At 43.8% G+C, this 16,646-nt stretch overlaps 1 protein-coding gene across 1 annotated transcript; it reads left to right on the top strand.

The window, feature by feature from the left end:
* Positions 1 to 5,500: 5,500 nt before the first annotated feature.
* Positions 5,501 to 10,796, top strand: LOC309404262 (L-threonine 3-dehydrogenase, mitochondrial; the record flags this gene model as incomplete). The annotated part of the gene is made up of 8 exons (XM_081998657.1): positions 5,501 to 5,684; positions 6,043 to 6,085; positions 7,511 to 7,581; positions 8,321 to 8,470; positions 8,556 to 8,728; positions 9,579 to 9,669; positions 10,150 to 10,419; positions 10,657 to 10,796. The coding sequence occupies 8 exons, from the start codon at positions 5,501 to 5,503 to the stop codon at positions 10,794 to 10,796; spliced, it is 1,122 nt and encodes a 373-aa protein (XP_081854783.1).
* Between the last annotated feature and the right edge of the window lie 5,850 nt (positions 10,797 to 16,646).

Here is a 16,646-nt window from a genome sequence, read left to right on the forward strand (position 1 = left end):
AGGCAGTGACGTCTGACCTCGGCCCCGCCTCCCCGCCACCCCTGGGCCTCTGGGGGCGCGGCGCCGGGCGAGCGGCACCCGGGGCCGGCGGCGGGGAGCGGCGGCGGGAGCTCGGCGGGGTCCGCGGGTGAGCATGGGGCCGCCCCGCTCCCCGGCCCGTGACCGAATGCATGAGGTGGGGGGAGGCGGGCGGGCGCGCGCGCGCCGCTCCATCAACGGCCGTAACGGCCGCTCGCCTGAGGGGGCGGCGGGCGCCGCTTCCCGCCCTGCACCGCCTCGTCTCGGGGAGCGGCGAGAGGGCTCTGCCCGGGGAGGGAGCCGGCCGCCCCCCCGCCACCCCGTCTCCTCCAGGGGCGGCGGCGTGGGGTGCCGCCGGCGGCTTGGGGCCGGGTTGGGAGTGGTGCGCTGGCCTTCAGGCCCTTCTTTGGCCCCTTTGCGTCTCGCCAGAGGCCTGACGTGGGCTTAACAGGTTTTCTTCACGCGTGTAACTCGCACCTGCCTCTTGGCTTCATCGGTGTGAAGTAGGTCTTTCCTTACCCGCTCCAAGAGCATCACGCTGTTCCAAGAGCGTCACCCTGCTCAGGCGCTGGTATGATCTGACGTTTTGGGGTTGGTTTTTTTTTTTTTTTGGTTGCTGAGGTCAGATGTCTGGTCCGTCCCATGGTTGTTTCAGGCTGACGTCGTTTCTTGGCGGGCTTTGCGAGGGGTACGGCGGCAGCGCGCGTCACCTCTGTAAAGCGAGCCGCGGAGGTTGTGCCTGTGCGTCAAGGTTATTTTAACAGAGGTTAGCCAACAGCTCAACAGCTGCCTGCCAGAGAGAACAGCACAAGCCTGGCCACCCCTCTGCCCTGACCTGGCCCATCTGCCATGCCAGGGGACACAGGGAGGGCCGCAGGCTCCCCTTACCCCATTTCGGGGCTCTCCGAACCAGAGGAAATGCCAGCATGGGATGCGTGATGGTTTTGGTCTGTCCAGCTACCCAGGCTGCGTTAATTGTTGGTTGAGCTGAGAGTATCTCCTAGTTGTTGCAGCTTGAGCGCTCCCAAGTGCGGTGATCTGATGGACTTTCCATTTGGCAGCAGTTGGGCACCAGGGAGTGAGGCTTTACCAAGGGACAGGCAAGGTGGCATGTGCCACATCTTCTGGATGCCCAAGGCGGGCGGTATCGTTCCACTGGAGCTCTTCTTGATATAGTTGGAAAAAGTAGAGGAGCTTTCCAAGTGCGTAAGCCCTTCTTCAGGTCTGAAGCAGAAACTGTATGGTTTTGGAGACGAAGGTGATTTGAGAATGATAGCTGGGAATCTGCGAGATCCTGTGCCCTAGAGAGTATCCTATCGTTCCTTGAAAGCAGCAGGGTTTGGACTTTTGTTAGCTCTGTGGGGGAGCATCCCCTGGCATCTTGGCAGCTCTGCAGCCCCCAGAAATGCAGTGGGAGATTTGGAGTTTGGTTCTGACCTCGCTCTCTCCTCCCTCTTTCCTATTTTTTTGAAGCTTACTGTTGTGGGATTTTCCAGACCAAACCCATGAGTTTCTTATCTTTCTTATCACTGTAATGTTCTATTAATAACTAATACATAAGAAACTACTAGCTTCTATAAACATGATTTTGTCTTTTACATGAGCAACAGGTGCTTGCTGCTTATGTAACACTTTGGAAATCTTGCAAAGGAACAGCAGCTGGCAGTTAACTTGCTAAAGTCATTTCAGGAACCTGTTTCTTTCCCCCTCTCTTTTCTCTCTCCCCGTGCTTTAATCTTCATATAAAACTCAGAAATTTCCTGCTATCTGAGGGACATTCTTGCTTTACATTTGAACACGCGTTTGCTGTATGCTAATCCTTTGCCCTGCCACCAATGCAGTGTAAACCCCGTCCTTCAGAGATGACCCTAGGTTGTATGGTTCTGTCAGTTAAAGGAGCTGGTTGCATAGCTTCAGAGCCATCTGTCTATCACAAAGTTACAGACATTTCAAAATCAAGCAAATGTGAACTAAGTGATATCCCTGGCTGCTGCCGCTCTCACGCGCACGCTTTTTTTTTTTTCTCCTTTTTTTTTTTTTTTAAGGTGTGAGACAACTCCTACTTTCTGTCGGGTTTTGATTGGCTTTCAAAAGAGGCAGTGTCCTATAAATTGCCATCTCCCCTCTTCTTCTGCTCTATCACCAGCTGAGGGACAGGTGAGTACAGAAGAGTAAAAATTCCCGCATGTATTGCTTAATCCTTTAAATTAGCGTTGGCTGTTAATTTAAATTAGTGGGGTGGGGGAAGTAACTTCCCTGTTTCAGAATAAAACTTCCTCATTTTACTTGACCTAGAAAACAAAAGAGCTGGTTTCTGATACCAGTTTGGGTTGATGAGTAAAACCAGAGACTGAGAAACTAGTCAGAAGGTAAGGGGGAGGGGGGGTGTGTGTGTGCTGAAAATATGTATATATGTATAATTTTTTTTTCTCTTTGGTTCCTAACGGTACAGAAGTATTCCTCTCTGGGATAGTAAGAAAGAGAGACCTATCAAAAAATTTAAGGCTTTTTGCATCAGTTAAATGAATACTTTTTGTGTTCAGAGCTGTTAATATCTCCTTGAAGTTATTTAAAATGGGAAACTCTGATCTAGCAGAATGGGCTTTTCTGTCCAAGCTGCTTTTTTGAGTTAATCAGTGTGTTAGGGCTACCTTTATCTCATGCTTGGTTTGGGGAAGTGTTTTTAAGGTGTACTAGTAATTTCTTTATATATCTGTGCATTTGTTGGCAATTTTAGAATTTAATAGCTAGTTACACCATTTTTTTTCCCTCTTCATACTTGAAATAGAAATAAATGCATGTCGTAGGTATGATCTTTACAGGCAGCTGTGCTGCTTGGTGAACCAGGGTTTTTTCAGTGTCTGGTATAAAGCGTGTTTACTGTTCTTTTGAGTCAGCCTGGACTTGCAAGTAAAATCTCAGCTTAAGCCTGTGTGGTTTCACTCCAGGTGCATTTGGAGAAACCAGTCCAGTGGGTGGGAAACGAATTTGATCCCAGCGTGGCATTTTTAGTAGCAACTAATTTTAGTTTGTACTTTGTTTAAAGAGCTCAAAATGCCTTTTCAGGTACTTTAAAAGGGAAGTTTTCTGCAACAGAGACCAGCGAGTCTCTCTTAGTGCTGTAAGAGTTGTTTATTATCCCATTCTGAAACAAGAAGGGATTGTCACAACTCTTTAAAGGGCTGACACTGCCCTTTAACTCTTAACATTGGTCTCCTAGGGAGAAACATGTCTTACTAGATTGAATGGTCTGGATATGTCTGCCTGTTGCCTTCTTCCCCTGCACAGCTACCTATTTTTGCACCTATTGGCTAATTTCAAGTAAGCTTGACAGGGACCGAGTCTCAAAAATAGCAGGAGTATGTCTATTTTGTGAAGGTGGGCTTGCAGGGGAGCGAAATCTCATTAGTGCCTTGGTGGAATGTCAGAGAATGGTTGAGTTTGGAAGGGACCTGGAGGTCATCTGGTCCAACCCCCTGCTCTAGCAGGGCCACTCAAAGCCAGTTGCCTAGGACCGTGTCCAGATGGCTGTTGAAGATCTCCAAAGATGGTGACTTTTCCAGCTCTCTGGGCAACCTGTGACAGTGTTTGGTCGCCCTCACAGTAAAGTGTTTTCTGATGTTCAGAGGAGAACCTCCTGTGTTTCTTTGTGTGCCCGTGGCCTCTGCTCCTGGCACTGGGCACCACTGAAAAGAGCCTGGCTCCGTCCTCTTTGCACCCTCCCTTCAGGTATCTATAGACATTGATAAGATCCTCCCCCTGCCAGAGCCTTCTCTTCTCCAGGCTGTGCAGCCCCAGCTCTCTCAGCCTGTGCTCACAGGAGAGGTGCTCCAGTCCCCTTCATCACCTTCGTAGCCCAACAGCAATACAAGCTGAATATAAGCTGACCTGTACTTCACTTTCCCTGCTCAAGGAGTAGCTTGTTTTGTAGGTGGAGTTAGATGTTGGTGTATAACAAGGAATTGCAAGAGACTTGTGCAAAGCCTAGAGAAGACAGAGTGATTGCTTCTCTAGTGCTGTGACAGGAGAGCTACAGCTTTAATAGATCAAGCCTGTAATCGGGGAGACTGATCCCTCTAATGGGTTTGTGGCTATGAGCTGCAGCAAAGGCTTGGCTAATTCATCAGGATACTAATTGACCATGCTTCTCAAGGCAATAAACAAGTGAGCAAACGAGTCTGAGAGGGGGAGCAGGATGCATCTCAGAATAAGTCTCTTTGCTCAGTTTAAATATGCAAATATGCTTTTTAATAATGCACAGTGTGTGGGGGGGTATCTTATTAAGCATGTGATAGGTAGTTGAGCAAGTCTTCTGTACTTAAATAGCAGGACTCCCTGAAGTATCAGAAAATTCTCAACCTTTGTGTGTTGCCGTAAGTGAAAGGAACACCCACATTAATTACTTGTTTGCTTTTCTATGCATAGTAGAATTGGTTGTGCTGGAATTCATCTGCAGCAATTAGCTGCTGTAATTTCTTGTTGTGGTCTTCTTTCTCCTTGACTCTTTTTATAATATATGCAGCAAGAACATGTACAAGAAAGTAGTTGACAGGGTAATCTTGAACAAGCTAATTTTAAATATGTTTTTGTCTGTCAATTTACTTATTCCAGCACTTTGGGAAAGAGAGTTAAAAGCTGTTTGAAGGGGGATGAGGAGGAACCTTTGAGAATTGTATTTGAGAGAAGTAAACCGGAACCTCGGAAAAGGCCATTTGTGGATGCATGTGGGATTTATTTGGGGTACATTCTCCATTTCCTTCCCCCATATGAAAGATTTGGAGAGACGGAAACCCAAACTTTCATGTAGCTCAGAGTAACTTAGGGATATTTTGCAGTGTGTTATTATGAGTGAATCATGTCTTTTTGTCTTTTTTTTTTTTTATGAAATAATTAGGACATTTTCATGAGTCCTGGATAAATACTGCTGCTTCTTTGTTTGCTTCCTGGGTACTTTCCATCATGCATATTAAGTTTGAGCAAAGCAGTGCTCTTTAAGGAGATTTACTGCTGCCTGTGTTGGCTTAGCTGCATCTTGCTGATGCAATACTAAGAAGGTTTGCTTATTCATGGCAGTCTGCAAGACTTTCACTCAGAAGTACCTACAGTGAAGCTGTGTAATCATAGCCACTGAATTCCGTATTTGCTGTCTGTTGTGCTTGGAATCAAGGTTTCTAGTGACTGTTTTAAAAAGGCTTAAACTTGAGCTATATTCTCACTGTTCATTATACTGGACTCTGTGCTGGGGCTGGGGCTATTTTCCTGAGCTCACTCTGGTGAATGCATTACCCCTAGTCATGTTACTTCACAGGCTGCTTTTAGTAGACGTGGCTCTCGGTTGGCACGTCAGCTAGGACTTGGATTGCATCACACTTCTCTGAAACCCTTCAGAGTTTTCTAAGAGAGTGTTTAAAACGTTTAATATGGCTGTGTCACTTGTGACGACTCTTTTCTCTCATTCTGACAGCATATCTGAAGGAGGAAGATGCCAATTGTCAAAAACGTGAGCAGAGCTGTCAGCCAGCTGCTTCAGAGCTCTGGTTGTGGATGTGGGATTTCCATTGTGCCTGTTCGATGCATTGGAGTCTCGCCCCGCCAGGTGGCCTCCGATGCTAGCTTTCACTCCGTTTCTTTTTCCGAATCTGATCATCCTCGGGTGCTAATTACAGGTCAGCATTCCTGTCATAACTGTATTCCTGCTCCAGCTTCTCAATTGAGTCTTCCACTCCCCTCCTCCCTCCCTTGTGAGCAGAATACTGGAAGCAAAAATATGCCAGATACTCTGGAATTATGATGATCTTCCCCGTATGATGACAAGATCAGAATGCCATGTGAACTTTCCTACTGTTTTTATTGTGGAAATCTACTAAAATGAGTTCATTGGGTTTTTCTTGGGAAAAATATAAAAGCTTTCTGACTCGCTGAGAAAAATAGCACTCATTTGTGACGTGACACATGCAATAATGGAACTCTGTATTTTGATACCACATTTTCTATGATTTTTGTCTCTTGTGCGTTGCCTTTTAGGTGGTCTTGGCCAGCTTGGAGTGGGACTTGCTAAGCTTCTGAGGTATGTCAGGATTCTCTGGTTTGCTATTAGTGGGGAATTCAAGCTTTAGCCACCACTTCTCGAAGCAATAATTTTCAGGAAAGTTGTTTTATAAAAGAATCCTAGTGATGATTGCAGATTCTTTTTTTGCCTCTTAATTTTGTAAATAATTTCAGATTTTCACCATCATCTTATTTTTTACTCCTGTGCTTGGTTTAGGTTCACTGACATGCTTTCTGTGTGTACATTGGTCATGATTCCCGAAATAACATGATTTTGTCTAAGAGACTAGACACTGAGCTGAGTTTGCTTCCAGTTAAATGGAAGTATTCAGAATCGGAATCCTCAGAGGGTGGTCAGTTTCCCTTTTCTTTTTTTAGATCTAGCCAAATAAGGCTGGATTTGAGTGCTTGATAGAGAGGCAAAGGCTGTGATTTTGTGCAGGTTCTATGGGAGAGAAAAAAGTACAAACATCCACTTGAAAATATACATATTCCTTTGTTAACTACCCAGCTGCCTGGCTTTGCAGCTGCTGACTTTTATATCTCTGAGAATTTCAGTTAAGTAACTGCAGGAGTAAGGTGTCCTATTTAGTAAAGTACAAACAAAAATAGAGATTAGGGTACAAGATCTTGAAGTTTTTTATAATTTGGTGAAAGATGGACTGATGCAGCAAAAGGAGTAAATAGAAAACATATTTCTTTTGTCACTTTCTGTTCCCCTTGCCTCACGTACACAGTTACCTTATTTTTTCCGTGGTATCTTTTCAAGAAATGTAAAATGCTCCGACAGCTCTCCCTGGCCCATATCCATGCCTACTCAGCTCCACAGTATCGTTTGCACATAGGCAGTGTTTGTTGCAGAGGATTTGGACTATGACCAAATGTGAGCAAACTCACTGCATTCAACAGTGTGTTGCAGTTTGAATGTTTTCTACCATTGCTATGATATGTTTAAAAATCATCCAAATAATGGAAGGCTGGAATGTACTCCAATGCTGTCAGACTTGCTCTCTGTGACAGCCTTCTGTTGATTAGAAAAGCACAAGGCAGAGATTGCTCTGTTGTATTTACTTTGATATAAAAGTAGCTACAGTTACAGAGAGCCCAGTGGCTTTTTGTTGTCTGCAGGGGAGGAGGTTATCTCTTCGGTAATATTTTCAGAAAGAAGAGGGTAGAAAGGTCTTTCTTAATGTATTTTCATTTTCTACAGGATTTCCCTCTCCTTATACAGTCTTTCACTGCTACTAGTAGTTTACTAATTTTCTAAGATGCTACGTTGACATTTAAAGGATCAGTGGGGGTTTTTTTAGTGTAATAAATGATTTCATTGCAGAAATTACTGTTCTTCTGATACTGCTCCTGCAAAACAAAATAGCAGCATAGCAACTTAGGAATTATGTTGAAGACTGTGGACTCATTATACCATGTGGGTATTTTTACACAGGAAACGCTTTGGAAAGAACAATGTGATCTTGTCTGACATTAGAAAGCCTGCGGATAATGTTTTTTATAGTGGTAAGTGACTGGGGAAGCATATGGAAGAAAAATCTTGACTTTACCTCTGACGTTGATAGACTAATTACCAAGTCTAAATGATAAGTGGAGGAAACTGAACCTGTTCTAAACTTCTGGATAATGCCTTCCTGCTTTGAAACCTTGTCAGTACATTGATTTCTACTGTCTATTTTTCCCTTTTCCTAAATATTTTGCCACTGTTGCTTTGCCACTTTGTTGACCAGAATAACTACTTGAGTCAAGTTGAGCTTGGCTGTTGTGCTCCTGCTGTAAAAAGAGATGCATTTATTCTTTTGAAAGGAACAAATTGGAAATTAATTTTGTGCTTTGTTTTTTCCATGCTCAGGCAATTTTTATGGTAAGATGGATGTAGAGTAGGATTTTTGGATTCTTTTATGTTCATTAGAAACTTACATAACTTTTTCTTCGTCATTACTGTTTAATGATGTATTTAGTCATTTGAATAGTGTATACTAGATGTTCCATGTTTTCATGCTGTTGACTGGATAAAACAGGCATTCTTGCATCAGTCTGTTGCTGAAGTAAAGGCAGCAGTTTCCCTTCATTTCTCCTGTTTATTTACTAATTTATTGACCACTGCTGTTAGGTGTGCATTCTGCCATGCAGTCAAATCCTGAATATAGGTATGGTCAAGAAGCAGCAATTTGAGTTTCATGTAGGACTTTTTTACATCCATTCTTCTTGGCATTCAATTCCCTACTGGTTCCATTTCTTCTAGGTCCTTTTATCTTCGCGGATATCTTGGATTACAAGAATTTACGTGAGATAGTGGTGAATAATCGGATAACTTGGCTGTTCCACTATAGTGCTTTGCTCAGTGCTGTTGGGGAAGCAAATGTCCCTTTGGCCAGAGCTGTAAATATTACCGGTATGTGACAAGGGTTTCAAGTTCATGACTCCTACAGAGGCTTGAGAAAGTGCAGTGTATGTTCTGATAAATCCTTTTGTTCCAGGTTTACACAATGTTCTGGATATTGCAGCTGAGCATAATTTGAGACTCTTTGTTCCGAGCACTATTGGAGCCTTTGGACCCACCTCTCCTCGAGATCCAACTCCTGATCTCTGCATTCAGAGACCAAGGACAATCTATGGAGTCTCCAAGGTTCACGCTGAGCTCATGGGAGAAGTGAGAATTTTTTGTTTTGTTTCATGAAAGTTCTGGGAGAACTTCATTGCTTTTGTAAGATTCCTCACTGCAGTGTTCTTTTCCCCATTCTTTCCGTCCTTCAGGCTTTAGTACTCAATAGTAGTCTGAGGCAGCTCTTAAGGACAAATATCTTCTTTTGAGTTTTCTGGGGAAAAGTACAAAGAATTGAAAGCTGGGAAACATCTAACTTTCAATATCATTTCTTTCCCTGGTTCTTTTGACTTTGGCCTGTCTGCCTCATCTGCCAGTATGAATGGCATTGCATAAATGACAGTATACAAAGCCTTGCGAAAGCATGCTAGACAATGACGACTTTTGCTCTCCCTCCCATGGTCCGCCCCCCCCCCCCCCCCAAATAAAAAAAGGCTGAAGTCAAAGCCATGGGAGTCTGCACATGCACAGGTTCTCTTTTGGCTTTGTAGTTTTTTATAAACATAACATTGTTAAAGCTGATATTTTTACATACAATTTCCTCACACTTGAAATTTATGAAGATCAGTGGCAGGTCTGAAGACTGTATTAACATGAAATATCTCACAAACTTAGGAATTTTCAGTTTCTGAACACTAGATCTAGACCCTATGTTAGAAGCCAGTCCATATCAAGAATCCATGTCTACTGATGTGGATGTAAACTAGAAAAGGGCAAACAGGGAGATCAGCTGCCTGGTGGGGAATGGCGACTGTTCAGGAGTTCCTTTTCTTTCATCCATGCCATGGAGCAGCTACAGAATGAAGGTTCATCCTGTGGCAGATTTTTCCTATGAAATCAATTTGTTGGGTGGCCTAGTCTTGATGTGTAATGCTATGTTTCTCTCCTCCCTCCATAGTACTACCATTACCGCTATGGCCTAGACTTCCGCTGCCTGAGGTATCCAGGAATTATATCTGCTGACTCTCAGCCTGGTGGGGGAACAACTGGTAAGCGACTTGTGCATTGGTCTCAGTATTGCAGGCAAGAACAACAAAAATATAAGCCAATACAGTAATTTTTAATGTGTTTGTAGAAATCTAATCCGTGGCAGTATAGAGCATCAGTGTGGAGATGCACTCTCAACAGTGTTAGAACAATACTTTGTCCACTCCAGCCTAAGGCATAATTTCATAGTCTTTGCCTTTAAAGAGTATCTGAGAGATTTTGGATTAATTACACTCGTTGAGACCATTTCCTTTAAAAACATTTTAAACTCTGCTGTCTTGCTGCAATGTGCAAATGCTAGAATAGCATCGCAATAGTTCAAAATGACTTGCACTCCTGCTATACAGCATAAATAACACAGGGTTCTGCTGCTAGATTTTAGACAGGAGACTTCGGGGGGTGGTCTGAGGATTGCTGGGTGTCACGAAGTAAACAACAGATTGAGGCAGATGAGTAAACGCATCCATTGTTCTTTTCTACAGATTATGCTGTCCAGATTTTCCATGATGCCATAAAGACTGGCAAATTTCAATGCAACTTAAAGCCAGACACTCGTCTCCCTATGATGTATATTGATGACTGTCTGAAAGCGACTCTAGACGTCATGGAGGCCCCTGCAGAGGCACTGAGCATGAGGACATACAACATCAGTGCCATGAGCTTCACTCCTGAAGAGCTGGTGCAAGAGGTGCAGAAGCATGTTCCTGAGCTCCAGGTGACCTACAATGTGGATGCAGTCAGGCAAGCCATAGGTTAGTATCAGCTTCCTTGGGAGTGGGGAAGAAAAAGAACTTAGATTGCTATGAGTTAAGGGCAAAATAAAGTTTCTTTTCTTTTTAGGCACTTTCAAACTGCTCCTGTACAGTTCAAATCTTAAAGTTTGAAATTCAGGTTTAGTAGTTCAGATAGCCACTGATGATGCATCTTGAAGTTTAAAGAAATTTGTCTTAAACCACATGCTCTTTGTTTCTTCTCTCTATTCACTGCAGCTGACAGCTGGCCAATGAACTTTGATGATGGGAACGCCCGGAGGGATTGGGGTTGGAAACATGATTATGATCTCCCTGAGTTGGTGACTACGATGTTTAGCTTCCTTGGGTCTGACTCCAGGATTGCTCAAGCTAACTGAAGTACTTTGTAAGATGTTTCCAGATTTCCACAGAGGACCAGGAAGAAATGGCTAAATTAGTTTATAATTTTTTAAGTCTTAGAGCATGTCAGTTATTAATTTGCGTAAGTAGCAATAGAGTTGGGCAGAAACATACTGTAGCTGTAAACAACATCATTTGGTACTGTCCTTAAGCACAGCACTGATGACAAACACAGAATTCTTGAACTTTCACACTTAAACAGCTAGGAAAAAAAAAAGCACTTACTCCTGGCTGATGACTCTCCAGTCATTCCTGCTGCCTGCCTCTTCTTTGGCAAACAACATGGGGCAATATTGTCAAACTTGGTGTTTTGGGCATATCCTAGAAAGTTAACGATACGTTTTTCGTTTTCCTGGTGGGAGGATGTTAGATTGTAGTAAGATATGATCCTTTCTACTCTTTGCTTACAAAAGAGAGATCAGAAGAGCTACTTCATGTTCCCAAATTGCAGGGGTCATTGCAATTCTGGTTTGAAATCAAACTTTGGTCGATAGTTCCTATATGTGTATGTATATATATAGTGCTGTATAAACATCCACTTTTCTAAACATAGGGCGTACAAAGTAGCATTATTCTTATAATGCTTGTAAATGTGAAGGGGAATAGGACTTGAATTCTTATTATGCTTTAAAAAAAACAGAGTTTACAAGGTAAGCTTTGTCCTGTTCTTTGAAAGTGCTGCTGCCTTTGGTTTAACCTCGGAGGTAGATCTGAAATCTGAAGAGCTGTAACATGTACGTGAATCTGGGGCATATTTCAAGAAGGTGATGCCCAGGTATGGGTTTATTGTTAATTAGCACTACTTTTGGTTATCCCAGTTGTTTCCTGTGCTAGCACAATGACATACTGCCTGGAGCAAGTTTTAAAGGTGGGCTGGTGATGGAGCCTTATGGTAGAGTCAAGTCAGCCTTTGAAATCTGTTCACATTCACTGCATTTTCCACACGTGCTGGAAGTATATTTGTAGATGCTATATATGTGTAACTGTCATACGCTTTTATTCTTTAGAGAGGGATCCAGAAGCTGAAACCATCTTCTAGCTACAGTTAAGGGCTGTTCTGCTCATGGAGTTTCATGCACAAGACATTCTGGGATTAACAAGGGAGTCTTAGTAGATGCATGCAAAGAAGATATGTCTATTCAAAAGCTACTTAGGAGACTTTGAGAAATGACAAATAGGAGAGACAGGAAAGCCATTTTAGGTAAAATATCAAGTTTCCATGGATGTGAATCTGCGCCATCAGCTACTATAGCTATACCATGCCTTGAGAAACAACATCTGGGGACTTTTGGGGTTTTTTTGTTTGTTTGTTTGGTTTTTTTCCAAAGAAAAAATATCTTTCATTTTCAAAATGACTGGAAACTCCCTATATGAAGCTCTCCATCTTTTTTGTCTTGTATACTCCAATAGTGTGTGTAGGTGAACACATTCAAGTATTTTATTTTTTTGCCTGCAACACTTCTGCTATGTTTTCTGTGGTGATGCTTTGGTAGTTGCGAGTCTGTTACACTCTGTAACCTTGTGGTGTTTCCTCAGTAAGTGGATAACTGACATGACCAGATTTCTGTCTCTTTGTGAAGGAGTCTACATGCTGCAGGGAATATGTTTTCTCATGAAAGTAACCTTCAAATGAAGATTCTGTGGTGAAACCCAGTTATTTTAAACACTTGTTAAACTTGTATCTCCTGGTTTTGTATGTATCTTATTGTTTCATCCGTTGGCAAAGTATGCGTTTCCCAGGTATTTAAGCCCAAAAACCTCTAAGGTTGTGGCCTGTTATTGAAACTTTTTTTTTATTGTTTACATTTGTGAAAAGAGAAGTTTTTAACCTTTGGCCGCTGTTGTAACTATCACATTGTTCAAGTGTAATATTTGGCCCAATGGGCCAGCAAAGTTGTCCCTCCATTCATACCCTCCAAGGAGAGACTGGCTTGGGTTTTGTCCTCTGCCCTGCCAAACCAGGATTATCTCCTAGTAAACTGTTATACTGAGCTGTCAGATGAAGGGCTTTAATACGAGCTGAAGTGTCTCATCCGTTACAGTCTCCCATAATTCAGACCCTGGAGACTCCTCATTGCCTCCGTTCCATGAGACATCTAAAATAAAGAGCTGTTGACGGGTCTCACTCCATTTCTTTACTTCCATCAAAGTCAGGGGCTCTGCTCCCCTCACCCTTGTTCAGAGCTCCCCAGTGATGAGCAAGAATGTTCTTTTGAAACACGCTGTCCTTGGTTGCGGTGTTGCCAAAAACTTTGGATAAGGTGTTACAGTGAAGGTAAAATTCAAACCTATGGCATTTTCAACAAAATTTTCTTTTTTTTTCTTTTTTTCCCCCTGCCAAAAGTTGCTGACCATTTTAGGAGCTGCCATTTAAGAAACTTATATTTTGTAAAATCTGAAATAAACCATATGGCAACAGAGAGGAGTTTGGAGGTAACAAGGTGGTGATAGTCAGGGAATGTGATTAGAGATGTCTACAAGGTCTGAGTCCTGTTTGAAATTCTAGTTTTCAACCTGTGACCAATGATGCATGTGTTTCTTTCCATATCTTCACCATTACCTTATGTTGTAACTATGTTACAGTATTTTCTGTATTAAACCAATTTGATGTGGTACAAAATGTCATAACTTTTGCTACCTGTTTGACTTCTGGGCAGAGACTTCTCTCATGACATTTGAGCATTGTAGCTGTTAAATTACCTGTTCGGGGGAAAAAAAAAGTTGTTAAAGAATATTTTTTCAAATATTGTAAGTTGTGGATGATGCCTACTTTAATAAAATCCTATGCAGATGTATCCTTGTTTTGTCATCCTTGTTTAGAGCATGTAAGAGCAGTGATGATGGATTCTGGTTAGTGCTGAAGCCTTTTCTTCAGCTGCAGAGCGATGCGTGATTTGAGGCACAGAGGAAGATACAGCCCCCCCAGCCTGTGCAGGGACTCTCAAACATTTGTATGTACGTTTAACTTTCTGCTGAATATTCCAGTTGCTTGGTGTAGCAGACCGCTGCTCGCAGGCAGATACAGCATGGTTACCCTTTCATCTTCAGTGAGCTGGTAGGCAGGTGTATGGGCTGTGCTTGTAAATGGCAGCTGTCCAGAAGGCGCCGGGTTTCAAATATTCCTCTGTTGCTTCTAGATTTCTTAGCCCTTTCTCGTGTTGAGAAGCCAGCTGCTCCGTCTTCAGCCGTGTTTCTGTTGCTCTTTAGATACGTGCAGCTTTGAAACAGCAAGAAAAGAGCAATGGTGCTTTAAAAAACACAGGCCAAGAATTTAAGACCGTAGGGTCCTCGTTTCTGCTTCTGTGCAGGGCCTGACTCCAGCTGCTGCACAACCAGTGGTGTTGGTCACCCGGAGAAGTTTGTGCAGACACCAGTGAGAATGAGTGTGCTCCAAATAACGTACTGTGGGCCCACCCTGCCTCGTTAATCAATGGATAAACATGCCCTTCAGGTTGAACAAGGCCTTTCCCTCCTCCTACGCCTCAACTTTCTAATGATGGGAACTTCTTGTGGAGGAAGCATTCCGCTTGCCCATGACTTAATGACTCATGCACCCATTAAGTTTCTTGCAGAACAGGTGCCGGTGTTGCAGCACCGTGCTCTTTCCAGCTACTTCACTTTGATCATTAGTTTGACTCTTTACACATGCTCAGTCTGGCTTCTATACAACAACTACTCCATTGTTCTCCTTTTCTCTTCACCCTGTTCTTCAGCGATTTAAGAATATTTAACCCTATAATCAGATTCATGCAGCGAAACCAAAAGTCTTCCAAACGTTTTTGCTTTTAATTCTCAGATTTCCTTTGCTGGCTTGCCTTGGAGCCAGCGACTGGCTTCCTTGTCCTCACTTCGCTGTTCCCATATAAGAGGGAACGCGCAGAGCTGAAGCAACGCTGACACCGTGGTTATCGGCAGGCGTACACTAAAAAGCTTTAAAGGAAGGAGCTCTGCTCCTCAAGGTGTGGGTGCCGACAGAGCGTGTTTGTTCAGCTTCCCCTTGGTTTTGAAGTCGGGACTGAACTAATGTGCTGCTGTAGCGATGCACTATTAATACCCAGACTGCTGAATTTGAAACCGGACCCAGGGAAAGGCTCTTTCTCTCATCCCCAAAGTCACTGCCCAAGCCTTGGATAAAAATGCAAATCCTGCCTGGGTCTGGGTCCTGTTGCAATGATTAATTCCTAAGATGTTAAACTTAATTCCTTTGTTTCAGCCCATACAGACGTAGCTGCTTTCCGCTCTTAGCTGCTTAAGACATTGGAGAGCTGCAGAAGAGGAGGAATCTTCTTCCCTCAGTGACACAGCGTGAGGGCTGCAGGTGATTAACCTCTGTGCTTTTGGAAAACCCCTCCTTTTGCTCCTCGGGTGGGAGTCAGGCTCTAACATACCATTTCTGGCGAGCCCTGCGTGCCTCTGGGGAGCTGGAGAGAGGAGAGCACCAGGGTTAGCCAGAGGGCAGGAGCTCTGAGGGCTGGGACGCTTGCCTGGCAGCCCCCCTCACTCATGACACCCCACGTTTTGGGCAGGGTTGGGGGCTTTCCTGACACCCTCAGGGCAGGTTGTTTCTATTTGAGGTGAATGGTAGCTGGCGTTGCGAAACCTTTGCCCTTCTCCTGGAGGCTCAGGCCAGACGAGTGCTCTTCAGGCTATTTTTGACTTCATACCATAATTGTCCGTGATCCTGAATTCGCCGCGGGTCTGAGCACCTGTGGCACGCTGGGGCTGAGGGGACGTGCAGGGGTGCGGAGGAGTGGGCTCGTGCATACCCCCTGGGTAGCAGCGTCATAAGAAATACTCTGTTGCTGTCCTTCCTGCGTGCTTCGCTTACGTTGCACTGGGAAGGCTGTGCTGATGCCTACCTCTTCAAGCCAGGGCCAGCTTCTGGAATAAAACCGGGTTTTTTAAAGATGACAGTAACGCCATACAGCAGCTAAGAGAGTTGGCACACACACGGCTGGCTTTTGCCGCAGGAGACAGGATTCAAGAGACATTTATGCTTCAGCAGCGCCATTGTGGAACTCAAATCTAGGGTGGGCATTGCTCAGCCAGAAAAGAAATTCGTTTCCTGCGCCTGACGCTGCAAATGAGAGCAGTTTAGGATGTTTTCCTTCAAACTGGCAGTGACTATCTGTGTGTTTTTGAGGACTCAAGCCAACTGAAATCCAGTTTAGTACTGGGGTGGTTGTCCAGTACAACCACCATCCATCCTGACCCAGGGGTTGCTTCTATACATTTAATATCTTCCAGTAGATGTCATTTCTGCAGTCTTCCTAAAGAGGCAAACTGAAGCTCCTGAGAAGGTGCAGCGCCCAGGTTAGCGTTCAGCTTTGAGGGGATTTCATCTCCTTGCCAAAAAATATAAATGGCAGAGTGCCATCTACACACGGTGCTGCCCTCTCTCAGATGGGTCCCCACAGCAGAGAAGACCTAAAGGGCATGATAATATTTCTTCTGACCTCAAGTAGAGGTCCTATATCACGCGAAGCAAAGTCCTACAAGCCATTCAGTATTTCTATTCTGCTTCTCTCTCCCTTTAGCCTCCCTGTAAAGCCTGGTGCCACCCTGCTTATCTCTCATTCTTCCAATGGAGGTGTGAGATTCTCCAGCCAGTTCAAGGGCCCACTAAGATCTTCTTGGAGCTGCTGCAGGCCCTCACTGCTAAGTGTTTTTCTAGATGAAAGTGCCAATCTTAAAAAATATGGAAAAGTGCTGGTTTCAGTGTCATTTCATGTGGAAAATGTATAGATCTCCTATAAATGACATTTTTTTGTGTGAACTCAGAAAATTCCCCTATAGAAGTAGGACAGGATGTTCAATTTTATTTTTCC

This window comes from Phaethon aethereus (genome assembly GCF_964289735.1).
Source record: "Phaethon aethereus genome assembly, chromosome: 3".
Classification (NCBI taxonomy): Eukaryota; Metazoa; Chordata; class Aves; order Phaethontiformes; family Phaethontidae; genus Phaethon; species Phaethon aethereus.